Below are 20,038 nucleotides of genomic sequence, written 5' to 3' on the forward strand. Positions count from 1 at the left end.
ATCATATGGTTTTTATTTTTCAGTTTGTTAATGTGGTGAATTACATTGATTAATTTGCGGATATTGAAGAATCCTTGCATCCCTGGGATAAAGCCCACTTGGTCATGGTGTATGATCTTTTTAATGTGTTGTTGGATTCTGATTGCTAGAATTTTGTTGAGGATTTTTGCATCTATGTTCATCAGAGATATTGGCCTGTAGTTTTCTTTTTTTGTGACATCTTTGTCAGGTTTTGGTATTAGGGTGATGGTGGCCTCATAGAATGAGTTTGGAAGTTTACCTTCCTCTGCAATTTTCTGGAAGAGTTTGAGTAGGATAGGTGTTAGCTCTTCTTGAAATTTTTGGTAGAATTCAGCTGTGAAGCCATCTGGACCTGGGCTTTTGTTTGCTGGAAGATTTCTGATTACAGTATCAATTTCCGTGCTTGTGATGGGTCTGTTAAGATTTTCTATTTCTTCCTGGTTCAGTTTTGGAAAATTGTACTTTTCTAAGAATTTGTCCATTTCTTCCACGTTGTCCATTTTATTGGCATACAACTGCTGATAGTAGTCTCTTATGATCCTTTGTATTTCTGTGTTGTCTGTTGTGATCTCTCCATTTTCATTTCTAATTTTATTGATTTGATTTTTCTCTCTTTGCTTCTTGATGAGTCTGGCTAATGGTTTGTCAATTTTATTTATCCTTTCAAAGAACCAGCTTTTGGCTTTGTTGATTTTTGCTATGGTCTCTTTTGTTTCTTTTGCATTTATTTCTGCCCTAATTTTTAAGATTTCTTTCCTTCTACTAACTCTTGGGTTCTCCAACTCTTCTTTTTCCAGTTGCTTTAGTTGTAGAGTTAGGTTATTTATTTGACTTTTTTCTTGTTTCTTGAGGTATGCCTGTATTGCTATGAACTTTCCTCTTAGCACTGCTTTTATAGTGTCCCACAGGTTTTGGGTTGTTGTGTTTTCATTTTCATTAGTTTCTATGCATATTTTGATTTCTTTTTTGATTTCTTCTGTGATTTGTTGGTTATTCAGAAGTGTGTTGTTCAACCTCCATATGTTGGAATTTTTAATAGTTTTTCTCCTGTAATTGAGATCTAATCTTAATGCATTGTGGTCAGAAAAGATGCTTGGAATGATTTCGATTTTTTTGAATTTATCAAGTTTAGATTTATGGCCCAGGATGTGATCTATCCTGGAGAAGGTTCCATGAGCACTTGAAAAAAAGGTGAAATTCGTTGTTTTGGGGTGAAATGTCCTATAGATATCAATTAGGTCTAACTGATCTAATGTATCATTTAAAGTTCGCGTTTCTTTGTTAATTTTCTGTTTAGTTGATCTGTCCATAGGTGTGAGTGGGGTATTAAAGTCTCCCACTATTATTGTGTTATTGTTGATTTCCCCTTTCATACTTGTTAGCATTTGTCTTACATATTGTGGTGCTCCTATATTGGGTGCATATATATTTATAATTGTTATATCTTCTTCTTGGATTGTTCCTTTGATCATTATGTAGTGGCCTTCTTTGTCTCTTTTCACAGCCTTTGTTTTAAAGTCTATTTTATCGGATATGAGTATTGCCACTCCTGCTTTCTTTTGGTCTCTATTCGCGTGGTATATCTTTTTCCAGCCCTTCACTTTCAGTCTGTATGTGTCCCTTGTTTTGAGGTGGGTCTCTTGTACGCAGCATATAGAGGGGTCTTGTTTTTGTATCCATTCTGCCAGTCTTTGTCTTTTGGTTGGGGCGTTCAACCCATTTACGTTTAAGGTAATTATTGATAAGTATGATCCCGTTGCCATTTACTTTATTGTTTTGGGTTCGGGTTTATACACCCTTTTCGTGTTTCCTGTCTAGAGGATATCCTTTAGAATTTGTTGGAGAGCTGGTTTGGTGGTGCTGAATTCTCTCAGCTTTTGCTTGTCTGTGAAGCTTTTGATTTCTCCTTCGTATTTGAATGAGATCCTTGCTGGGTAATCTGGGCTGTAGGTTATTGTCTTTCATCACTTTAAGTATGTCTTGCCATTCCCTCCTGGCCTGAAGAGTTTCTATTGACAGATCAGCTGTTATCCTTATGGGAATCCCCTTGTGTGTTATTTGTTGTTTTTCCCTTGCTGCTTTTAATATTTGTTCTTTGTGTTTGATCTTTGTTAATTTGATTAATATGTGTCTTGGGGTGTTTTGCCTTGGGTTTATCCTATTTGGGACTCTCTGTGTTTCTTGGACTTGGGTGATTATTTCCTTCCCCATTTTGGGGAAGTTTTCAACTATTATCTCCTCAAGGATTTTCTCATGATCTTTCTTTCTGTCTTCTTCTTCTGGGACTCCTATAATTCGAATGTTGGAGCATTTCATATTGTCCTGGAGGTCTCTGAGATTGTCCTCGTTTCTTTTAATTCGTTTTTCTTGTTTCCTCTCTGATTCATTTATTTCTACCATTCTATCTTCTATTTCACTAATCCTATCTTCTGCCTCCGTTATTCTACTATTTGTTGCCTCCAGAGTGTTTCTGATCTCATTTATTGCGTTATTCATTATATTTTGACTCTTTTTTATTTCTTCTAGGTCCTTGTTAAACCTTTCTTGCATCTTCTCAATCCTTGTCTCTAGGCTATTTATCTGTGTTTCCATTTTGATTTCAAGATTTTGGATCATTTTCACTATCAATATTCGGAATTCCTTCTCCGGTAGATTCCCTACTTCTTCCTCTTTTGTTTGGTTTGGTGAGCAACTCTCCTGTTCCTTTACCTGCTGAGTATTCCTCTGTCTCTTCATCTTGGTTATATTGCTGCATTTGGGGTGGCCTTTTTATATTCTGATAGTTTGTGGAGTTCTCTTTATTATGGAGCTTCCTCACTTTGGGTGGGGTTCTATCAGTGGCTTGTCAAGGTTTCCTGGTTAGGGAGGCTTGTGTTGGAGTTTTGGTGGGTGGAGCTGGGTTTCTTCTCTCTGGAGTGCAGTGGAGTGACCCGTAATGGGTTATGAGACATCAAAGGTTTTGGGATAATTTTGAGCTGCCTGTATATTGAGGCTCAGGGGAGTGTTCCTGTGTTGCTGGAGAATTTGGGTGGTATGTCTTGTTTTGGAACTTGTTGGCCCTTGGGTGGAGCTTGGTTTCGGTGTAGGTATGAAGGCATTTGATGAGCTCCTATTGCTTAATGTTCCCTGAATTCAAGAGTTCTCTAATGTTTTCAGGCTTTGGATTTAAGCTTCCTGCTTCTGGTTTTCAGTTTTATTTTTACAGTAGCCTCTAGACTCCTCCATCTATACAGCACTGATGATAAAACATCTAGGTTAAAGATGAAAAGTTTCTCCACATTGAGGGACACTCAGAGAGGTTCACTGAGTTACAAGGAGAAGAGAAGATGGAGGGGGTAGTTAGAGGTAACTGGAATGAGATGCGGTGAGATCAAGAGAGGAGAGAGCAAGCTAGCCAGTAGTCACTTCCTTATGTGCGCTCTATAGTCTGGACCGCTCAGAGGTATTTACAGAGTTATACGGGGGAGAGGAGAGGGAGGAAGTAGACAGAGGTGACCAGGAGGATAAGAGAGAGGAATGAGTAGGAGAGAGACAAATCCTGCCAGTAACCAGTTCCTTAGGTGTTCTCTACCGTCTGGAACACACAGAGATTCACAGAGTTGGATAGAGAAGAGATGGGGGAGAAAAGAGACAGAGGCCACCTGGTGGAGAAAAAGGAGAGGCCAGAGGAGGAGAGAGTGGTCAAGCCAGTAATCTCGCTCTCAGGTAAACTTGGGTAGTGAAGTTTGGGTTTTTAAATGTACAAAATTGACAACAAAAACCTAAGAGCAAAGATTAAAAATCTGGAGTAGAGGTTGGATTTTCAAAGATACAATATTAAAGAAAAGCAGAAGGAAAAAGGAAGAAAGAGAGAGAAAAAAAAAAGAATTATTAAAAAACAAACAAACAAACAAAAACAAAACAAAACAAAACACCAACAACCATCCAAAGAGTATATATGGTGTTTGCCTTAAAAAAAAAAAAAAAAAGTCTTTTTTTTTAAAAATAGTAATACTAGGTTATAGAAATAAAAATTAGAGGAGAAATAGAAGACTTAACAATTAAAAAAAAGCTCGGAAAAAAATGAAAAAAAAAAGCAAAAAGCAAAAAAAAAAAAAGAATGATTTTAAAAATATTAAAAAATTAAAAATATATCTGGCTCTTCTCTGATGTTATGGGCTGTGTGGGCTCACTTCCAAGGTGATTCCCTCTGTTTAACTTCTTCTGTTTGCTGGTTTTTAGGCTCACTAGTTCAGTCGCGCTGTGGGGAGGGGGGATGCTGCAAACAAATAGCACTGTTGTGTGCACACAGTATTTCTGCCCCGCTTGACCTGTCCTTTCTCGCGGCGCACAAACTGCTCCGGCTCTACGATGCTCAGCCGGGAACCGTCTGGGGCCGGCCCTAGGCTGCGTGCACTTCCCCGGTCCAAGCCGCTCAGGTTCGGCCCTCAGGCAGCCCTCAGAGGCACAAATGCGGCTGGGACTGCGCTTTGTGCCCTTCCCAGGTCCGAGTAGCTCAGGAGTTTGGCGAGCGCGATCGCCGCGGCTTGTCACCTTTTCCGCCGCTGCCGCTCAGCTCTCTGGGTGGACCGCTGGTGCACCCCGTGAGGCAGACTGTGACTGTCCAGCACCCCCAGAAGTCTTAACAAAGGAGCCTGCTTGCAGTTAGGTAAGTAAAGTCTCTCCGGGTCTGCAATTGCCCCTTTCCAGTCCTTACGGCTCTGGCTGCCTGTCCCCGGAGGGGAATGGTCTGCAGCCGGCTTTTTCCGCTCCGTCCTTTGTTCTGTGCTCGGTCCTGGCGGTGTCTTATGTTCGAGCTTTTCGCGGGGTAGCTATCCCACAGTCTGGTTTGCTAGCCCAAGTTAGATCGTTCTGGTTGCGCGTGGGGTGTTCCTGCCCGATTCTTACAAAGCTCTGCAGCCCGCGCCTCCCGCGCGTCCCTGCCCTGCCCCCCCTTCCCAATGGCGGATGCAGGCGTCTGTGCTGCTTTTCCGCTGGGGGAGTTACTGGTGGCCTTGTAATCTCTTGGTTTTAATTATTTATCTATTTTTCCTTCCTGTTATGTTGCCCTCTGTGTTTCCAAGGCTCGCCTCGCCACAGACTCGGCAGGGAGAGTGTTTCCTGGTGTTTGGAAACCTCTCTTCTTAAAATTCCCTTCCCGGGACGGGCTTTCCTTCCCGGGACGGAGCTCCCTCCCCACCTCCTTTGTCTCCTTTTTCGTCTTTTATATTTTTTCCTACCTGTTTTTGAAGACAATGGTCTGCTTTTCTGGTTGCCTGATGTCCTCTGCCAGCCTACAGAAGTTGTTTTGTGTAGTTTGCTCGGCGTTGAAATGTTCTTTTGAGGAATTTGTGAGGGAGAACGTGATCTTCCCGTCCTATTCCTCCGCCATCTTTCCCTCCCTCCTTAACTTCTGTCTTATTAGCAACTCTCATTTTAGGAGAGTGCTTTTATCCTGAGCACAGAATAGATGCTTAATTATTACCTGTCCCTTCTCCAGAGTTCACTGCTATCCTCCCCATAGCCTACTTAGAAATACAAAGGGTTTTCCCAGGAAAATTTCCCTTCTAAATTGACTTCTGTATACTCCATGTTTAAAATGACCCCAACTGCTAGTGACTTTGAAGGACATGATTGCAGTCAGGGGTCTTGGTCTTAACATAGAGACGATAAACTGTTAGCTTGGAGCCCCTCATACAATGAATGGATCCCCACCTGATCTCAAATGCCAACTTCATCACATGCATGCAAGTTGCATCAGTCGTGTCCAGCTCTTTGTGACCCTATGGACCGTAACCAGCTAGGCCTCTCTGTCCATGGGATTCTCCAGATAAGAATACTGGAGTGGGTTGCTATGCCCTCCTCCAGGAGATCTTCCTGACCCAGGGATTGAACCCATGGTCTGTTATGGTCTCCTGCATTGGCAGGTGGGTTCTTTACTCAAGCATCACCTGGGAAGCCCTAAGAAGTTAGGTCACTTCCTGGACTTTACATTCTGTCTTTAACATTCTGTCCTACCAGTTTGTATATTCAGGTGCCACACTGCAGTGATTCCTGACTCTTCATGTTTTAATACGTGGTCAAGGCTGCTTCTCCTTCCCCATTGCTCTTCTAGTTTACAGCTTTGCCAGTAGCAACCTTGGACCCAGCCTCTCCAATCCTCTTTCTCCTCTTCCCCTCCCCTAAAATAATTCCACACTAAAACAGAACAGAACTACTCAATTTTTTATTGCTACTGTGTTAATTTTTAAAATTAACTTGGGCAGAATTGACAGTTTTTTGATACTGAATCCTCTAATCTAAGAGCATGTTATATCTTTTCATTTATTCAAATCTTCTCCGTGAAACTATCTAAGCTTAGTGTTCTTCCTCAATTTGGTTCATTTTTTTTTTTTTACTATTTCAATTTTCCCCCATTTATTGAGATATAACTGACATTAATATTATGAAAGTTTAAGGTCTAAAATGTGATGATTTGATGCATATGCATTATAAAGCAATTACCACAATAAGGTTAGTTAATACCTTCATCAATTCAGTTACTGCTTTGGAGGTCAATATGGTGTAATTTTTGATACAATTTTTTTAACATGGAAATTAGTCTGTTAATATCCCCCTCTAGATGTTCTAAAGTCAGATTTGATACTTTAAATAAATTAGAAAATCAGTTTCAACATTAGCTATGTCTTCCATCTAACAAAAGATATATATAATTTTTATTCCTAATCATAAAATCTTCTGTTTGAAAAATGTTAGTGATTTCCTATTAGCTATGAAATAAGAGCTAACTCTTTCACTTGGCATTGCCCATCTGTAATCTTACTTCAGCTTCCCTCCACCACTATTCCTGTCATCACTCTTGGTGAACTCAGTATCCACTGAGCTGTTCCATCTAACACCTGCTCTGATCCTTCACAACCTTACCTCCCACTCTTAGGGACATGCTCTAGACCTAGTTGCTACATAATACCTGAACTGCAATTCTGGAGTGGTTCACTAACTGATAATCCTACAGAATTTGCTCAAGGTGTGAGAAAAAGAAAAGAATCAAGAATGTGCCTGATGATTTTGACTTAAAAATGGGTAGAAAGAAGTTGAAACTTACTGAGGTGAGGAAAACTACAAAAGAATCAGGTAGAGTTGTTTGGTTTTTTTTTTTTTTTTCCTTTTGGAAGAGAGATGTGAGAATCACATTTGAATTTGAATCAGTTTGAGATAGCTGTAAGAGACATTTAAGTGGAGATGGACAGTAAGCAGATAAATGCATGAGTGTGGACTAGAGCTTAGAAATTTAGAAAACTTCCATGCATGGAATTTAAGAGATAAAGTTAAGAAGTAGTATTCTAGGAATTAGGAGACACACTTCAAGTCTTAGCTCTCCCACTTGCTGTATGCATCACTTGCATCTTCAAGGCATTAATTTCTTTATCTAGAAAGTGGTGAGTGGAAGACTGTTCTCTAAGATCTTTTTTGTTTGTTTGTTTTTTTCTTAGTTTTTTATTTTTTTAATTTTAAAATCTTTAATTCTTACATGTGTTCCCAAACATGAACCCCCCTCCCACCTCCCTCCCCATAATACATCTCTAAGATCTTTTTGAACAAGCTGTTCATCCTCCATTCATTTAACTCAATAAATATTTACACAGAAGAACAGAACTGGAAGAATCATACTTCCTGATTCAGGCTATATTACAAAGCTACAGAAATCAAAACAGTATGGTACTAGCACATGCAAAAATAGATCAATGGGTCAGGATGAAAACCCAGAAATAAACCCCTTTATCCCTTAACATCCTCCCCCTTTCCCTCCCTGCTTCCTCATCATTCACACTGCCACTCTTTGGATCTCTAGGTCTTTAGTATGTCTTACCTGTTACAAAAGCCCTATAACTACTCTTTTTACACACTACACCCTCTCCCAGGCCCTTTGCTATTTCCTAACTGCCCAAGTAAGAAGTTCTCTTTCAAATATTACCATATGACAAACACTTATTGTAGCATGTAATATATATAAAACTTTTTATTTTGGTGAATTCTCCCTATCTGAGAGCTGTAAGTTTCCTGATGCACGTCTGTACATGCTTAATACCTTATTAATTTTTGCATTTTGTAGTATCAGGCATATGCTATATACATTTATTCATTGGCTGCTGTTTCTTCCTAGAATGTCCTTCTCCAAGATTTCTGCATGACTAACTCTTTTAATCCCAATCACCTCTTTGCTTGGGAAAAACCTACCCTTTAATTTAAAATTGCAACCTCCTGTTCTATTTTACTCCAGAGCACACATCACTAAAACAGCATCATTGCTTACTTATTCTCAGTGTCTCAGCACCAAATCAAAGCACTATCAAGAGAAGAATTCTTCTGTTTGCTTCATTGTTACAGCACCTAAAATATTTCCTAGCACATGAGATGCTTAATAACTACTTGTTTTAAAAATGATTATAATTCTGTGTTTAAAGTAGTGAGGTGATAGACATGTTCATCAGTCTGACTGGTGATCATTTCACAAAACACATGTATATCAAATTATCACACTTGAAATTATATATAATTTTGTCAATATACTTCAATAAAGCTGAAAAACAATAAAAACAAAACAAAATCCTTACCATGTAATTCATCTTCTGATTGTAATTTTTCTTATTCATGCCAACAAGAAAAAAAAAAGTTTTAAAAAACTATAGACCACATCAATTCTGATATAGCTGCTTTTCCTATTATGCTGAAAGACTTTTTTTGTATAGACCTTCTTCAACTTACAATGGGGTTTTGTCCAAAAAAAAACCCATCATAAGCTGAAAACAAATGTCAAAATGCATGTAACTCATTAACCTATCAAACATTACAGCTTACCTCAGCTTACCTTACACATGCTCAGTACACTTAACATTAGCCTAAAGTTAGGCAAAATCATCTAATACAAAGCCTATTTTATAATTAAGTGTTGCAAAGATAGTATTGAGAATACCTTGTGTACCTATCACCCAGTCTTCCTTAATATTGACATATTACATCATCATGGTACATTTGCCAAAACTGAGATTAACACAGGATAATACTACTAACTAAAAAACAGACTTTATTCTATTTCATGAGTTTTTCTAACTTAGGTCTTTTATCTGTTCTGGGAGCCAGTCGAGGATCATGTGTTGAATTTAGAAGACTTACCTTTGGATCTGTTTCTTCATCCTCATCTTGGTAATCATCACAGAGGGGACTGGAGTTGGCTGCAAAGGTGGGTCCTTGGGAATAGTACTGAGAACTCCGGTAGCCATCCCGCCGTAACTTATCACACTCTGCAGGGGTAGAGGCGAGGGACGGGAGAAAGGGCTTTAAGAAGCAGGATTTGCTTACTCCTTTTTATTTACCTTTTCTTGCAATATTTCTCTACATACAATAATGATTTAAAATAATAAAAATGATGATAAAAAGAACTAAGAGTTAGTAAAGCAGGTAACATACCTTATATGCCATGTTAATACGCTTCAAAGGGACTGTTTTACACCTCTCAAAAACTCTCTGAGTCAGGGTAATTACATTACTTTTATTGAAGTATAGTTGATTTACAATGTTGTGTTAATTGACCCACAGAGAAGTTATGGGGAGGGAGGTGGGAGGGGGGTTCATGTTTGGGAACGCATGTAAGAATTAAAGATTTTAAAATTAAAAAAATAAAAAACTAAAAAAAAAAATTTTTTTTACTGTATACCAAGTTGACTCAGATATACATGTATACATTCTTTTTTAACATTCTTTTCCATTATGGTTTATCACAGGATACTGAATATAATTCCCTGTGCTATATAGTAGGTTGCTATTGTTTAGTCACTAAGCTGTGTCTGACTCTTTTCGACCCCATAGACTGTAGCCTGCCAGGCTTCTCTGTCCATTGAATTTCCCAGGCAAGAATACTGGAGTGGGCTGCCATTTCATTCTCCAGGGGATCTTCCCCACTCAGAGATTAAACCCAAGTCTCCTGCATTGGCAGGCAGATTCTTTACCACTGAGCCAGCTGGAAGTCTGTTCACCTTACATATGATAGTTTGCATCCACTAATTTCGACTCCCAATTCTTTCTTCCCCTACTCCTCTCCTCCTTAGCAATCACAAGTCTATTCTCTGTGAGTCTGTTTCTATTTTGCAAATAAATTCATTTGTATCATATTTTAGATCCCACATATAAATGATATCATATGATATGTGTCTTTTTCCGATTTACTTCACTTAGTATGATAATCTCTAGGTCTGTTTATGTTGTAGCAAATGGCAATATTTCATTCTTTTTTATGACTGAGTAATATTCCATTGCATATATGTATCACATCCTCTTTATCCATTCATCTGTTGGTGGACATTTGGGCTGCTTTGATGGCTATTGTAAACAGTGCTACTATGAAACAGGGATGCATGTATCTTTTCAAATTAAGAGTTTTGTCTAGGTGTATGCCCAGGACTGGGATAGCCGGATGACATGGAACTAAATTTTAGTTTTTTGAGGAACCTCCATACTGTTTTCCATATGTACCATAATTTTGACATGTAACAATTGATGATGTAATTCCACATCAAAAAGCGCAAGCAATTCTCATGTGAGGCTTGCCTTCTAGACTGATCAACTGGAAGTGAGAAATCATAGAGTATAATCTCTCATTCTGTTTTTACTTCCAATTTTATTTGATGCTAAACAGCCTGTAATCACTGGGTGGAGTTTAGCACAAAGCTGGGTGGCAGTCTGAGATGTCTTCCAGTTCACGGAGCAATGACTGGGGCCGTTGGCTGCTCAGAGACTGGGGATTCTCTTCAAGGAGGAACCACTGCACTGATAACTCCCGTCAGTTGAGGGAGAACAAAGCAAGGGTTCTAATGACATTTTAAAGTCCCAGGAGCTCTCCTATGACTTAGATACCTCAGAAAAGTATTTGCCTTGCAAAAGGATTCCCCACAGTGTTGCTTTAAACATCCTTCTTGCTAAAGGAAGGTGACAGGTGTTTGCTTTTGGGCAAGTTTCCTCTTTGCACAGTTTTACAAAACCATGCACCTAATGGCACAGAACTAAAGTAGGGCATCTTCAGAGTTCCCTTTTAACACTAGGATCTAAGCTGCTTCTTCAAAGAGGAGATGAGCAGCTGCTTTAGTGGAGGGATAAAAATAAAAAAGTCCTCACTGTCCTGTGTTACCTATCTCATGGTGGGAGCAGAGAGTCAAATGAAAACTACACATCAGATTTTTTTTTAAACTCCATGGAAATAGTCACAAGGCTCTTTTAGAATGCCAAGCTAACTGAAAAATTGTACAGGTAATCATAAGATAGTTAAATACTAATACTTCAGTTACTTATGGGCTGAATAATGTGTGGGCTGGACTGGCAACCCATGCTAACTAACATTGAATAAAAAAAGAAAATTTAAAAAAAATTTCTGACACCTCCAAAGTACATTTGAAAAAATGAGGATTTATAACACTAATCTAACCCTTTTCAGTGAAAAAGACTTCCACATTTTCTCCAGTATTTCACAACTTCTCTACAAAAATAAATAGTACAACCAGATTCTGTTCTCATTCCTACAGGGATGTTACATAAAGCATGGTGACTAGTTTTCAAATGGTGTTCAGTGCAGAGTTCTTGGACTCTGTAAATGTTTTACTTTTTAAAATGATTTTAATTATTTCCTCTTGGCTGTGCTGAGTCTTCATGTTGCATGAGCTCTTCTCTGGTTGCGGTGAGTGGGGACTCTCTCCAGTCACAGTGCACAGGCTTCTCTTGTTGTGGAGCGTGGGCTCCAGGGTGCAGGGGTCTCAGTAGTTGCGGCTCCCAGGCTCTAGCGCACAGACTCAATAGTTACGGCGCACAGGCTTAGTTGCTCCACGGTATGTGGGATCTTCCCAGATCAGGGATCGAATTTGGGTCTCTGGTACTGGCAGGCAGATTCTTTCCCACTGAGCCACCAGGGAAGTCTGGTTTTATTTTATTTTTTTTAATCTTAAGGCTAGAATAAAACATAACACTCAACCCTATAATTCTACATGTCACTAATTTGTATTGCTAACTTAACTTTTCTGTAGTCCTATAAACTGAAGTCTCCTAAAGATTCAGGGTGAATCTTGTAAAACAAACTAATGAAACCTATTACCACTGTAAGTTGCTTATCACATAATTTGGTGCTTTCAAAAATAGTTACCAAACAAAACAAAACACAAAGTTAAGGCCAAGACCCTTTAAACCAAATCCTTTCTTTATTCAAAAAATAATCCTTTTCACCCTCATTCACTGATCTTAAGATAAGTACAAGTCTCAAATTATAGAATTTTATAGTACTAAAAAAATCTGTTCTTGATATCAGGTACCACGTAAGAATGTGTTTAAAAAAGATTAATCTGCAAGGGACTGCTAAGCTAGGTCATCTCTAAAGGTGGTATTCATTCTGATCTTCTTGGCAATAATATTAAAAACATCCAGACCACGCACGCCGGAGGCCCGCCCCGCCCAACGCCGGCCAGAGCCTGCTGCTGCGTCCGCTCCAGGAAGACGTGATTTTCAAAGCTAATTATGAAAACATTTGTCATTGGAATCAGTGGTGTGACAAATGGTGGGAAGACAACACTGGCTAAGAATTTGCAGAAACACCTTCCAAACTGCAGTGTCATATCTCAGGATGATTTTTTTAAGCCAGAGTCTGAGATAGAGACAGATGAAAATGGATTTCTGCAGTATGATGTGCTTGGAGCGCTTAACATGGAGGAAATGATGTCTGCCATTTCTTGCTGGATGGAAAACCCAACACGCTCTCCGGTATCAACACATGAGGAAAGCATTAAGGAAATTCCCATCTTAATTATTGAAGGTTTCCTTCTCTTCCATTATAAGCCCCTTGACACTGTATGGAATAGAAGCTATTTTCTGACAATTCCGTATGAAGAATGTAAGCGAAGGAGGAGTACAAGAGTCTACAAGCCTCCAGACGCCCCAGGGTACTTTGATGGCCACGTGTGGCCCATGTACCTAAAGCACAAAAAAGAAATGGAGAATGTCTCATGGGAAATTGTTTATCTAGATGGAACAAAATCTGAGGAAGACCTCTTTTCACAAGTATATGAAGATGTAATACAAGAACTAGCAAAACAGAAGGGTGTGTGAGTGACAGCATAAAGTGAAATGGACTGAAACCTTCCTGGAGTGAATTGGAAAATTCAAAGGAATCTGTTCAAGTACTATAACCAAGATACATTGTGCACTTTGCTACAATGACAGTCTGTTGTTTCGTTTGTTCTGCCTCACATGATTTCCTTAACACATGGAACAGTCAGTGGCTATCCATGATAATGGACAGAAATGTACCCTAATGCTGTTCTCACACCAAGAAGCGCACAGATACAGCGTAGCTCACAAAGACTGAGTCATTTCACTAGACTAATGATTTTCAAACTTTTACGAATGGGATCCAAAGTGAAAAATAAGATGTAGCTCACAACCCAGTATATGTGTAATCTGCTGATGTGTGTGTTTGTGTGGATGAGTCTATATATGTATGCATATGTGTCTATATTTGTTGCATGTATCATATCAATTATCATATAACATTTACCTCACGTCTGGTTTACTCTTTATATTTTTCTGTTTTTAATTTTTAAAAAATATTTGTCACCATCCCATACCGATGCCCACCTCCTGCAAATAATGGGATTACTAGGAGTAGCAATCACATTGAATAAATCAACAATTTGCAACGGTAAAAAAAAAATAAATAAAAAAAAATAAAAAAAATAAAAACATCCAAAATGTTATCATCAAAAAAGACAACAAATCACAAGAGTTGGCAAGAATGTAGAGAAAAAGGAACCCCAGTGCTGTAGGTGGAAATGTAAATTGATGCAGCCACCATGGAAAACAGTACGGAGGTTCCTCAAAAAATTAAAAACATAACTCTCATACAATTCAGCAATTCTGCTTCTGGGTATTTATCTGAAGAAAATAAAACAGTAACTCAAGAAGATATATGTACTTCAATGTTCATTTACACGTACAGAGAGAGGAATATTACCCAGCCATAAAAAAGAATGAAATCTTGCCATTTGCAATAGCATGAATGGACCTAGAAGGTATTATGCAAAGCGAAATAAGTCAATCAAAGACAAATACCATATGATTTCACTTACATGTGAAATTTAAAAAACAAAACAAACAAATCAGAAACAGACTTAAAGGTCCAGAGAACAACTGGGTGGCTGTCAGACAGCAGGGGGGATGGAGTTGGGCATAATAGGTGAAGGGGATTAAGATGTACAAAATTCCAGTTATAAAATACACAAGTCTTAGGGATGTAATATACACCCTTATATAGAACATGGTCGATAATATAGTAATTTTGTATGGTGACAGATGTTACTAGACTTACCGTGATCATTTTGCAATGTATTTAAATATCAGAGCAGTATGTTGTACACCCGAACCTATATTGTACATCAATTACACTTCAAAAATTTTTAATTAAAAGGAAATTTAAAATAGCCAAATGACATACGTGTTAAAGTTTATAAAACCAAAATACTGCAAAACTGTTATCCGTAAATTAAAATCATGAAAAGCTGGCAACTGTTAGTATTCCCAGTATGTGTCATCTTTCAAGCCTAGTTTAAAGGACAATGTCTTTTCTTTCCATGGTTAAATTTATGTCACAAAAATGTTTAAATAGTGGTATAACAAACTAGCATATCAAAGGAACATGGTGCTCATCTAAGATTAAATTAGGCCATATAAATTTATGGCAGATAACCAATTTTTAAATTCTTACCAGATTAATCTAATAAACTCATTAATTAATCTAATTAATTAATAAATAATCTAATTAGTCTAATAAACTCATCAAGTTCCACTGTCATTTATCTTCAACTCTAATGGGAAATCTAGGAAAATTTCCTCTTGTCAAGTTGCAGTAGCCCTCAGCTTCTAAAACCTTGGCTTTGTTCATTAAAAAGTGAGTTTATTGTCTATGGAGTGAGATATAAGCGAGTACTAGCAATCATGAATAAACAAAGACTTTTCAAACACTACACTGATGGTAAGGGCAAGGCAAAGTATAACTTAAAGCCAGGTTATGCCAGCAACCACAGGCGGGAAACATGATACTAACTGTAATAGAAGCTCTCTCTTTAACACATATGCTTCTTGCAACAGAAATTTAGAGTAAAACCATGCTATTGTTCTCACAGTATTGCTCAGATAAAGGTGTCACTGTTTGTAGTGTCCTCTGGTTTTCCAGCCACAAATTTCCTCCTCCTTCCTTTCCTGTCCAGCTATTTTCTTTAGCACAGGAACAATGGACAAATAACGTGGGTGACCGAAGTTTTAAATATAGAAGCAAAAAATACTGTCATAGGCTTAGATGGTTACCTAACCATCTTATGAATTTAATACTGTTTTGTCCTCCCAACCTTCACATATTACACTATTTGTTGGACTTTCTGCTTTAATATTTTAGATATGTTGAGGGAGACTGCTGCAAGAAGATTTAGAGTTATCTTCAAACTCATTTTTTCTACTGGAAATCCTTGATGAATTTCCATGCTCTGTTTTGCTCCTAAGTGTAATGAATTAGTGACAATGAGCTGGAGTATAAAGCAGTCAGAAACACTTCCAAACCCCAGGGGCTTGATACAAGAAGATGCTTTTATGACTCTGCACATTCTCCCGGTCCAGGCAGAGGTGGCAGTCACACGGAGATCAGGCCGTGGGAAGATCCCCCTCAGAGTGCTCAGACCATCACACAGCAGCACTACTGGCTCTGGAAACTTCTGCCAGAAGTAACCAGGTTACTTCCTCTCCTGTTTCTTTGGACACAACAAGTCACATGTCCACATGTACCTTCAGAGGTGAGAAGGAAGGGCAACCTTACCTCATAAGCAAGGGGAAAATCCAACTATTCCAAACCAACTCTAATGACTCCTCCAGAGACAACACCGAATCTAAGATTTCCCAGATCCTTGTCACCCATTCTCTTCCAGTCCTTCCTGAACAACGTTGAGAAATGTGGGATTTGCAATGAAAAGCTACACTTGTGTGTTTCAGTAACAGAACGTTAACCACTGGCGAGGGTAGGTGGATGGGTGAGTGGCACGGCTGTGGGACAGCTCTACGGAGGAGCAGCTGAGTGTCTGTAATTCAGACAAACCAGGTACTACTCACTACCTGTGAGACTTGGGGGACAGCATCTTAACTTCCTAGAAACTCAGATTCCACTTCTAAAGCTGGGCCATTACTTCTTTGGGGGAGCTGTCATGAGAATCAGCCAACAAGTATTTCTGAGAACTCTGCTCTTTCAGGTAAGAGACTAGCTCAGGGTGCATCAGGACTTGGTACAGAACCCTCCCACTTGGCCAGTGCTCAAAAAACACACTCACTGATGTCAACATTTACCATATAAGCCATAACTACCTCAAATCCTCTCACTTTAAAAAGTCAGTAAGCAATTCCATAACAAGACCTGCCTGGCTACACAGTTCTTTAAGATTCTAAGGTCTGACCAAACTGTTGGCTACATCTTGACTAAAGCATCATGAGGTTGAATTTTTTTTTTGCATATGACACTCATACAGGGATTCTCTTACTGTCAGTGGCCTAAACATTTATTTCTAACTCCTCTCAATCCCAAAAAAGAGCACAAATTTTTGAGTTGATCTAAGTACAAAATTTATAAACGTAATTGGTTTCATGTAACATGAAACCTTATATTTAGGAGCATTTTTACACTAAAAGAGTATCAGCCAGATGCCTGGTAAATGTATTTGATGTTTTGTAACTTCTAAAGCAAAGAGAAAAAAGGATCAAGGTTTTTTGTTCTGAAAGTATGTGTGCTGGGTTGAACTGCGTCCCCAGAAAAGAAATGTTGAGGTCCTAACCCCTGGTACCTATGACTATGACCTCATTTACAGTCTTTCCAGATGTAAGCATGTTAAAATGAGGTCTTCTGGGTGGGTGCTAAGCCAATATGACTAGTGTCCTTATGAAGAGTAAACAGAGGCACTGGGACCATTTGAAGACGCACTGACACAGAGGAAAGACAGCCAGCTGCAGACAGAGGCAGAGACAGATTGGAGTTACGCTGCTGCAAGAGCACACGGGACCACCAGAAACTGGAAGACGGTGACCCCAAGAGTCTGAAGGGAGTATGGCCCTGCCAACACCCTGATTTTGGACTTCTAGCCTCCAGAATTTTAAGACAATAAATTTCTATTGTTTTAAGTCAACCAGTTTGTAGCACTTTGTCATGGCAGTCCAAGGAAATTAACAAAGATGGAACCAGGAGATGCTAAGATGTAAAAGACGTTCATAAGGATCTTTGGAGAAATGGGGTGGTGTTCCCTTTGGTAGGAATCTTAGAGCATCATGGTGAAGAAATGGCAACAGGAATTGGGCGTCTGGAGTCGGCTGTCTGGCTGCTGAAGAGCTGTGCAACTCTGGGCAAGAAACATTTGTCAGCTTCAGCACCAAGCTCTAAGGCTCCAAAAGTTAGCCTTTGTCGTAGGAAAAGGCTAGACATAAAAACAACTCTCAGCAGACATACTGTAACTGCTGTGTATTACTAATACTAACTTTGATTGAGAGTTCCCTGTGAACAAGCCAAAGCACTTTATACACAGTAAATCATTTACTCTCCACAACAACCTTAAGAGATGGGGATAATACCTACAATTTATGTACAAAGACCTTGAGACACAAAGTTTAGACTTGCGTCAGTTGGTGGAACCAATATTAGACTCCACGTGCTCAGGCCACAAAGCTGGTGCTCTTTCCTGAGAGTGTCAACTTGCTTATGATGAGAAACTATCCTCCTCCATGTCTCTGGGTTGTTGTTGTTGTTTAGCTGCTCAGTCATGTCTAGCTGTTTGTGATCCCATGGACTGAAGCCCGCCAGGCTCCTCTCTCCATGGGATTTCCCAGGCAGGAATACTGGAGGGGGTTGCCATTTCCTTTTCTAGGAGATCTTCCTGACCCAGGGATTGAACCCATGTCTCCTGCACTGGCAGATGGATTCTTTACCACTGAGCCACCAGGGAAACCCATATGTCTCTGTACCACACTTAATTATGTATAAAATAACACTGCTCTTTATCTGATAAATCAATAATACACGTTTGAGTTTAAGAAATTAAGAAATTGAACTAGTTTTACTAGAGTTTTTTCCTATACTTCCATTTCAGTAACAACAATAACAAAAATATGAGTATAAAATGCAATGAGTATTGTTCACCTTAAAGAATGTTGGTATTTAAGGTTTACTATAACCTCAGATATGCAGATGACACCACCCTTATGGCAGAAAGTGAAGAGGAGCTAAAAAGCCTCTTGATGAAAGTGAAAGAGGAGAGCGAAAAAGTTGGCTTAAAGCTCAACATTCAGAAAATGAAGATCATGGCATCCAGTCCCATCACTTCATGGGAAATAGATGGGGAAACAGTGGAAACAGTGTCAGACTTTATTTTGGGGGGGCTCCAAAATCACTGCAGATGGTGACTGCAGCCATGAAATTAAAAGACGCTTACTCCTTGGAAGAAAAGTGATGACCAACCTAGATATAGATAGCATATTCAAAAACAGAGACATTACTTTGCCAACTAAGGTCCATCTAGTCAAGGCTATGGTTTTTCCAGTGGTCATGTATGGATGTGAGAGTTGGACTGTGAAGAAGGCTGAGCGCTGAAGAATTGATGCTTTTGAACTATGGTGTTGGAGAAGACTCTTGCGAGTCCCTTGGACTGCAAGGAGATCCAACCAGTCCATTCTGAAGGAGATCAACCCTGGGATTTCTTTGGAAGGAATGATGCTAAAGCTGAAGCTCCAGTACTTTGGCCACTTCATGCGAAGAGGTGACTCATTGGAAAAGACCCTGATACTGGGAGGGATTGAGGGCAGGAGGAGAAGGGGACGACAGAGGATGAGATGGCTGGATGGCATCACTGACTCGATGGACGTGAGTCTGAGTGAACTCCGGGAGTTGGTGATGGACAGGGAGGCCTGGCGTGCTGCAATTCATGGGGTCGCAAAGAGTTGGACACAACTGAGGGACTGAACTGAATAGTTAAAATTAGAGATGGACCCTTAGCTTTTCCTCAAAGGGAAAGCATGTCTGTAGGTGAAAACACTACCTATCTCATAAATAATGAAAATATTAGCAGACTCAGCATTTTAAGATGAAACGGAAAATTCTTTGATCCCTTTTGAAAATTATTTTATAAATTCTTCAATTTATATTAATTATATATATTAATATATAATGTATACTACCATCACCAGTTCCCAAACTCTCTTAGAGCTGATGGCATTCAGGGTCTACTGGCTGGCAGTGGCAGCTGCCATGCTTACAGGGAACCCAAGTCACTGCACTACTTCATGACAGCCTCCCCCAAATCTTTTGAGGTTTACTTCAGATCCCCTTCTTCACAAAGCCTTCCCCACTTACTACAACCTTCTGTGTGTGTCTGCACACGTGCACCTGCTTAGTCACGTCAGACCTCTTGTGACCCATGGACAGTAGCCCACCAGGCTCCTCTGTCCATGGAATTCTCCAGCAAGAATAATGGAGGGGGTAGCCATTCCCTTTTACAAGGGATCTTCCTGAGCCAGAGATTGAACCCATATCTCTTGCATCTCCTGCATTGGCAGGTGGATCCTTAACCAATGTGCCACCTGGGAAGCCCACAATCTTCCATGCCAGCCTAAACTTTTCATTAGAAACCACATGGCATACTTCCTTAGATCCTCTGCTGTGCCTCACACAGTATAAAGGGTCAACTAGTATTTTCAACAAAAGATCAGAGAGAGAGAAAAAAAAGAGTAAGGAGGATTAAGGAGGTATAGTCGCAATTACTGCCCAAAAGGCAGGATCTTGGAAGAACAATTTTAAGACAATTCTCTTTTCTCAGTTCCTCATGTGTCATGACTCCAGAACAAAGCATTCCCACCCCACATTTATCCCACATTTAAGTTACCAATATTAATATTTATGGAGCATCTGCTATCTTCCAAGTGCTGTTGAAGG

General features: G+C 39.4%; 2 protein-coding genes across 6 annotated transcripts in view; one reads left to right on the forward strand and one right to left on the reverse strand.

Annotated features, from left to right (window-relative positions):
- Positions 1-20,038, reverse strand: part of NHSL1 (NHS like 1) — a 156,921-nt gene that overhangs the window by 34,806 nt on the left and 102,077 nt on the right. For all 4 annotated transcript variants that reach the window (XM_069598516.1, XM_069598513.1, XM_069598517.1 and 1 more), the window contains exon 3: positions 9,175-9,302. In XM_069598516.1, the coding sequence (XP_069454617.1) occupies positions 9,175-9,302 (128 nt within the window). The remainder of the gene's footprint in view (positions 1-9,174; positions 9,303-20,038) is intronic.
- On the forward strand, positions 9,310-13,248 carry LOC138444895 (nicotinamide riboside kinase 1-like). 2 transcript variants are annotated; one of them, XM_069598520.1, is made up of 2 exons: positions 9,310-13,047; positions 13,132-13,248. In XM_069598520.1, the coding sequence occupies exons 1-2, from the start codon at positions 12,553-12,555 to the stop codon at positions 13,138-13,140; spliced, it is 504 nt and encodes a 167-aa protein (XP_069454621.1). In that variant the 5' UTR covers positions 9,310-12,552; the 3' UTR covers positions 13,141-13,248. The 2 variants fall into 2 exon arrangements, with proteins under 2 accessions (XP_069454621.1, XP_069454620.1); XM_069598519.1 differs by having other exon boundaries at positions 9,310-13,248.

This window comes from Ovis canadensis, chromosome 8 (genome assembly GCF_042477335.2).
Source record: "Ovis canadensis isolate MfBH-ARS-UI-01 breed Bighorn chromosome 8, ARS-UI_OviCan_v2, whole genome shotgun sequence".
In the NCBI taxonomy this organism is placed as follows: domain Eukaryota; kingdom Metazoa; phylum Chordata; class Mammalia; order Artiodactyla; family Bovidae; genus Ovis; species Ovis canadensis.

Coding starts and splice junctions, on each gene's coding strand:
- LOC138444895 (XM_069598519.1), top strand. CDS start 12,553: ATGAAAACATTTGTCATTGGAATCAGTGGTGTGACAAATGGTGGGAAG.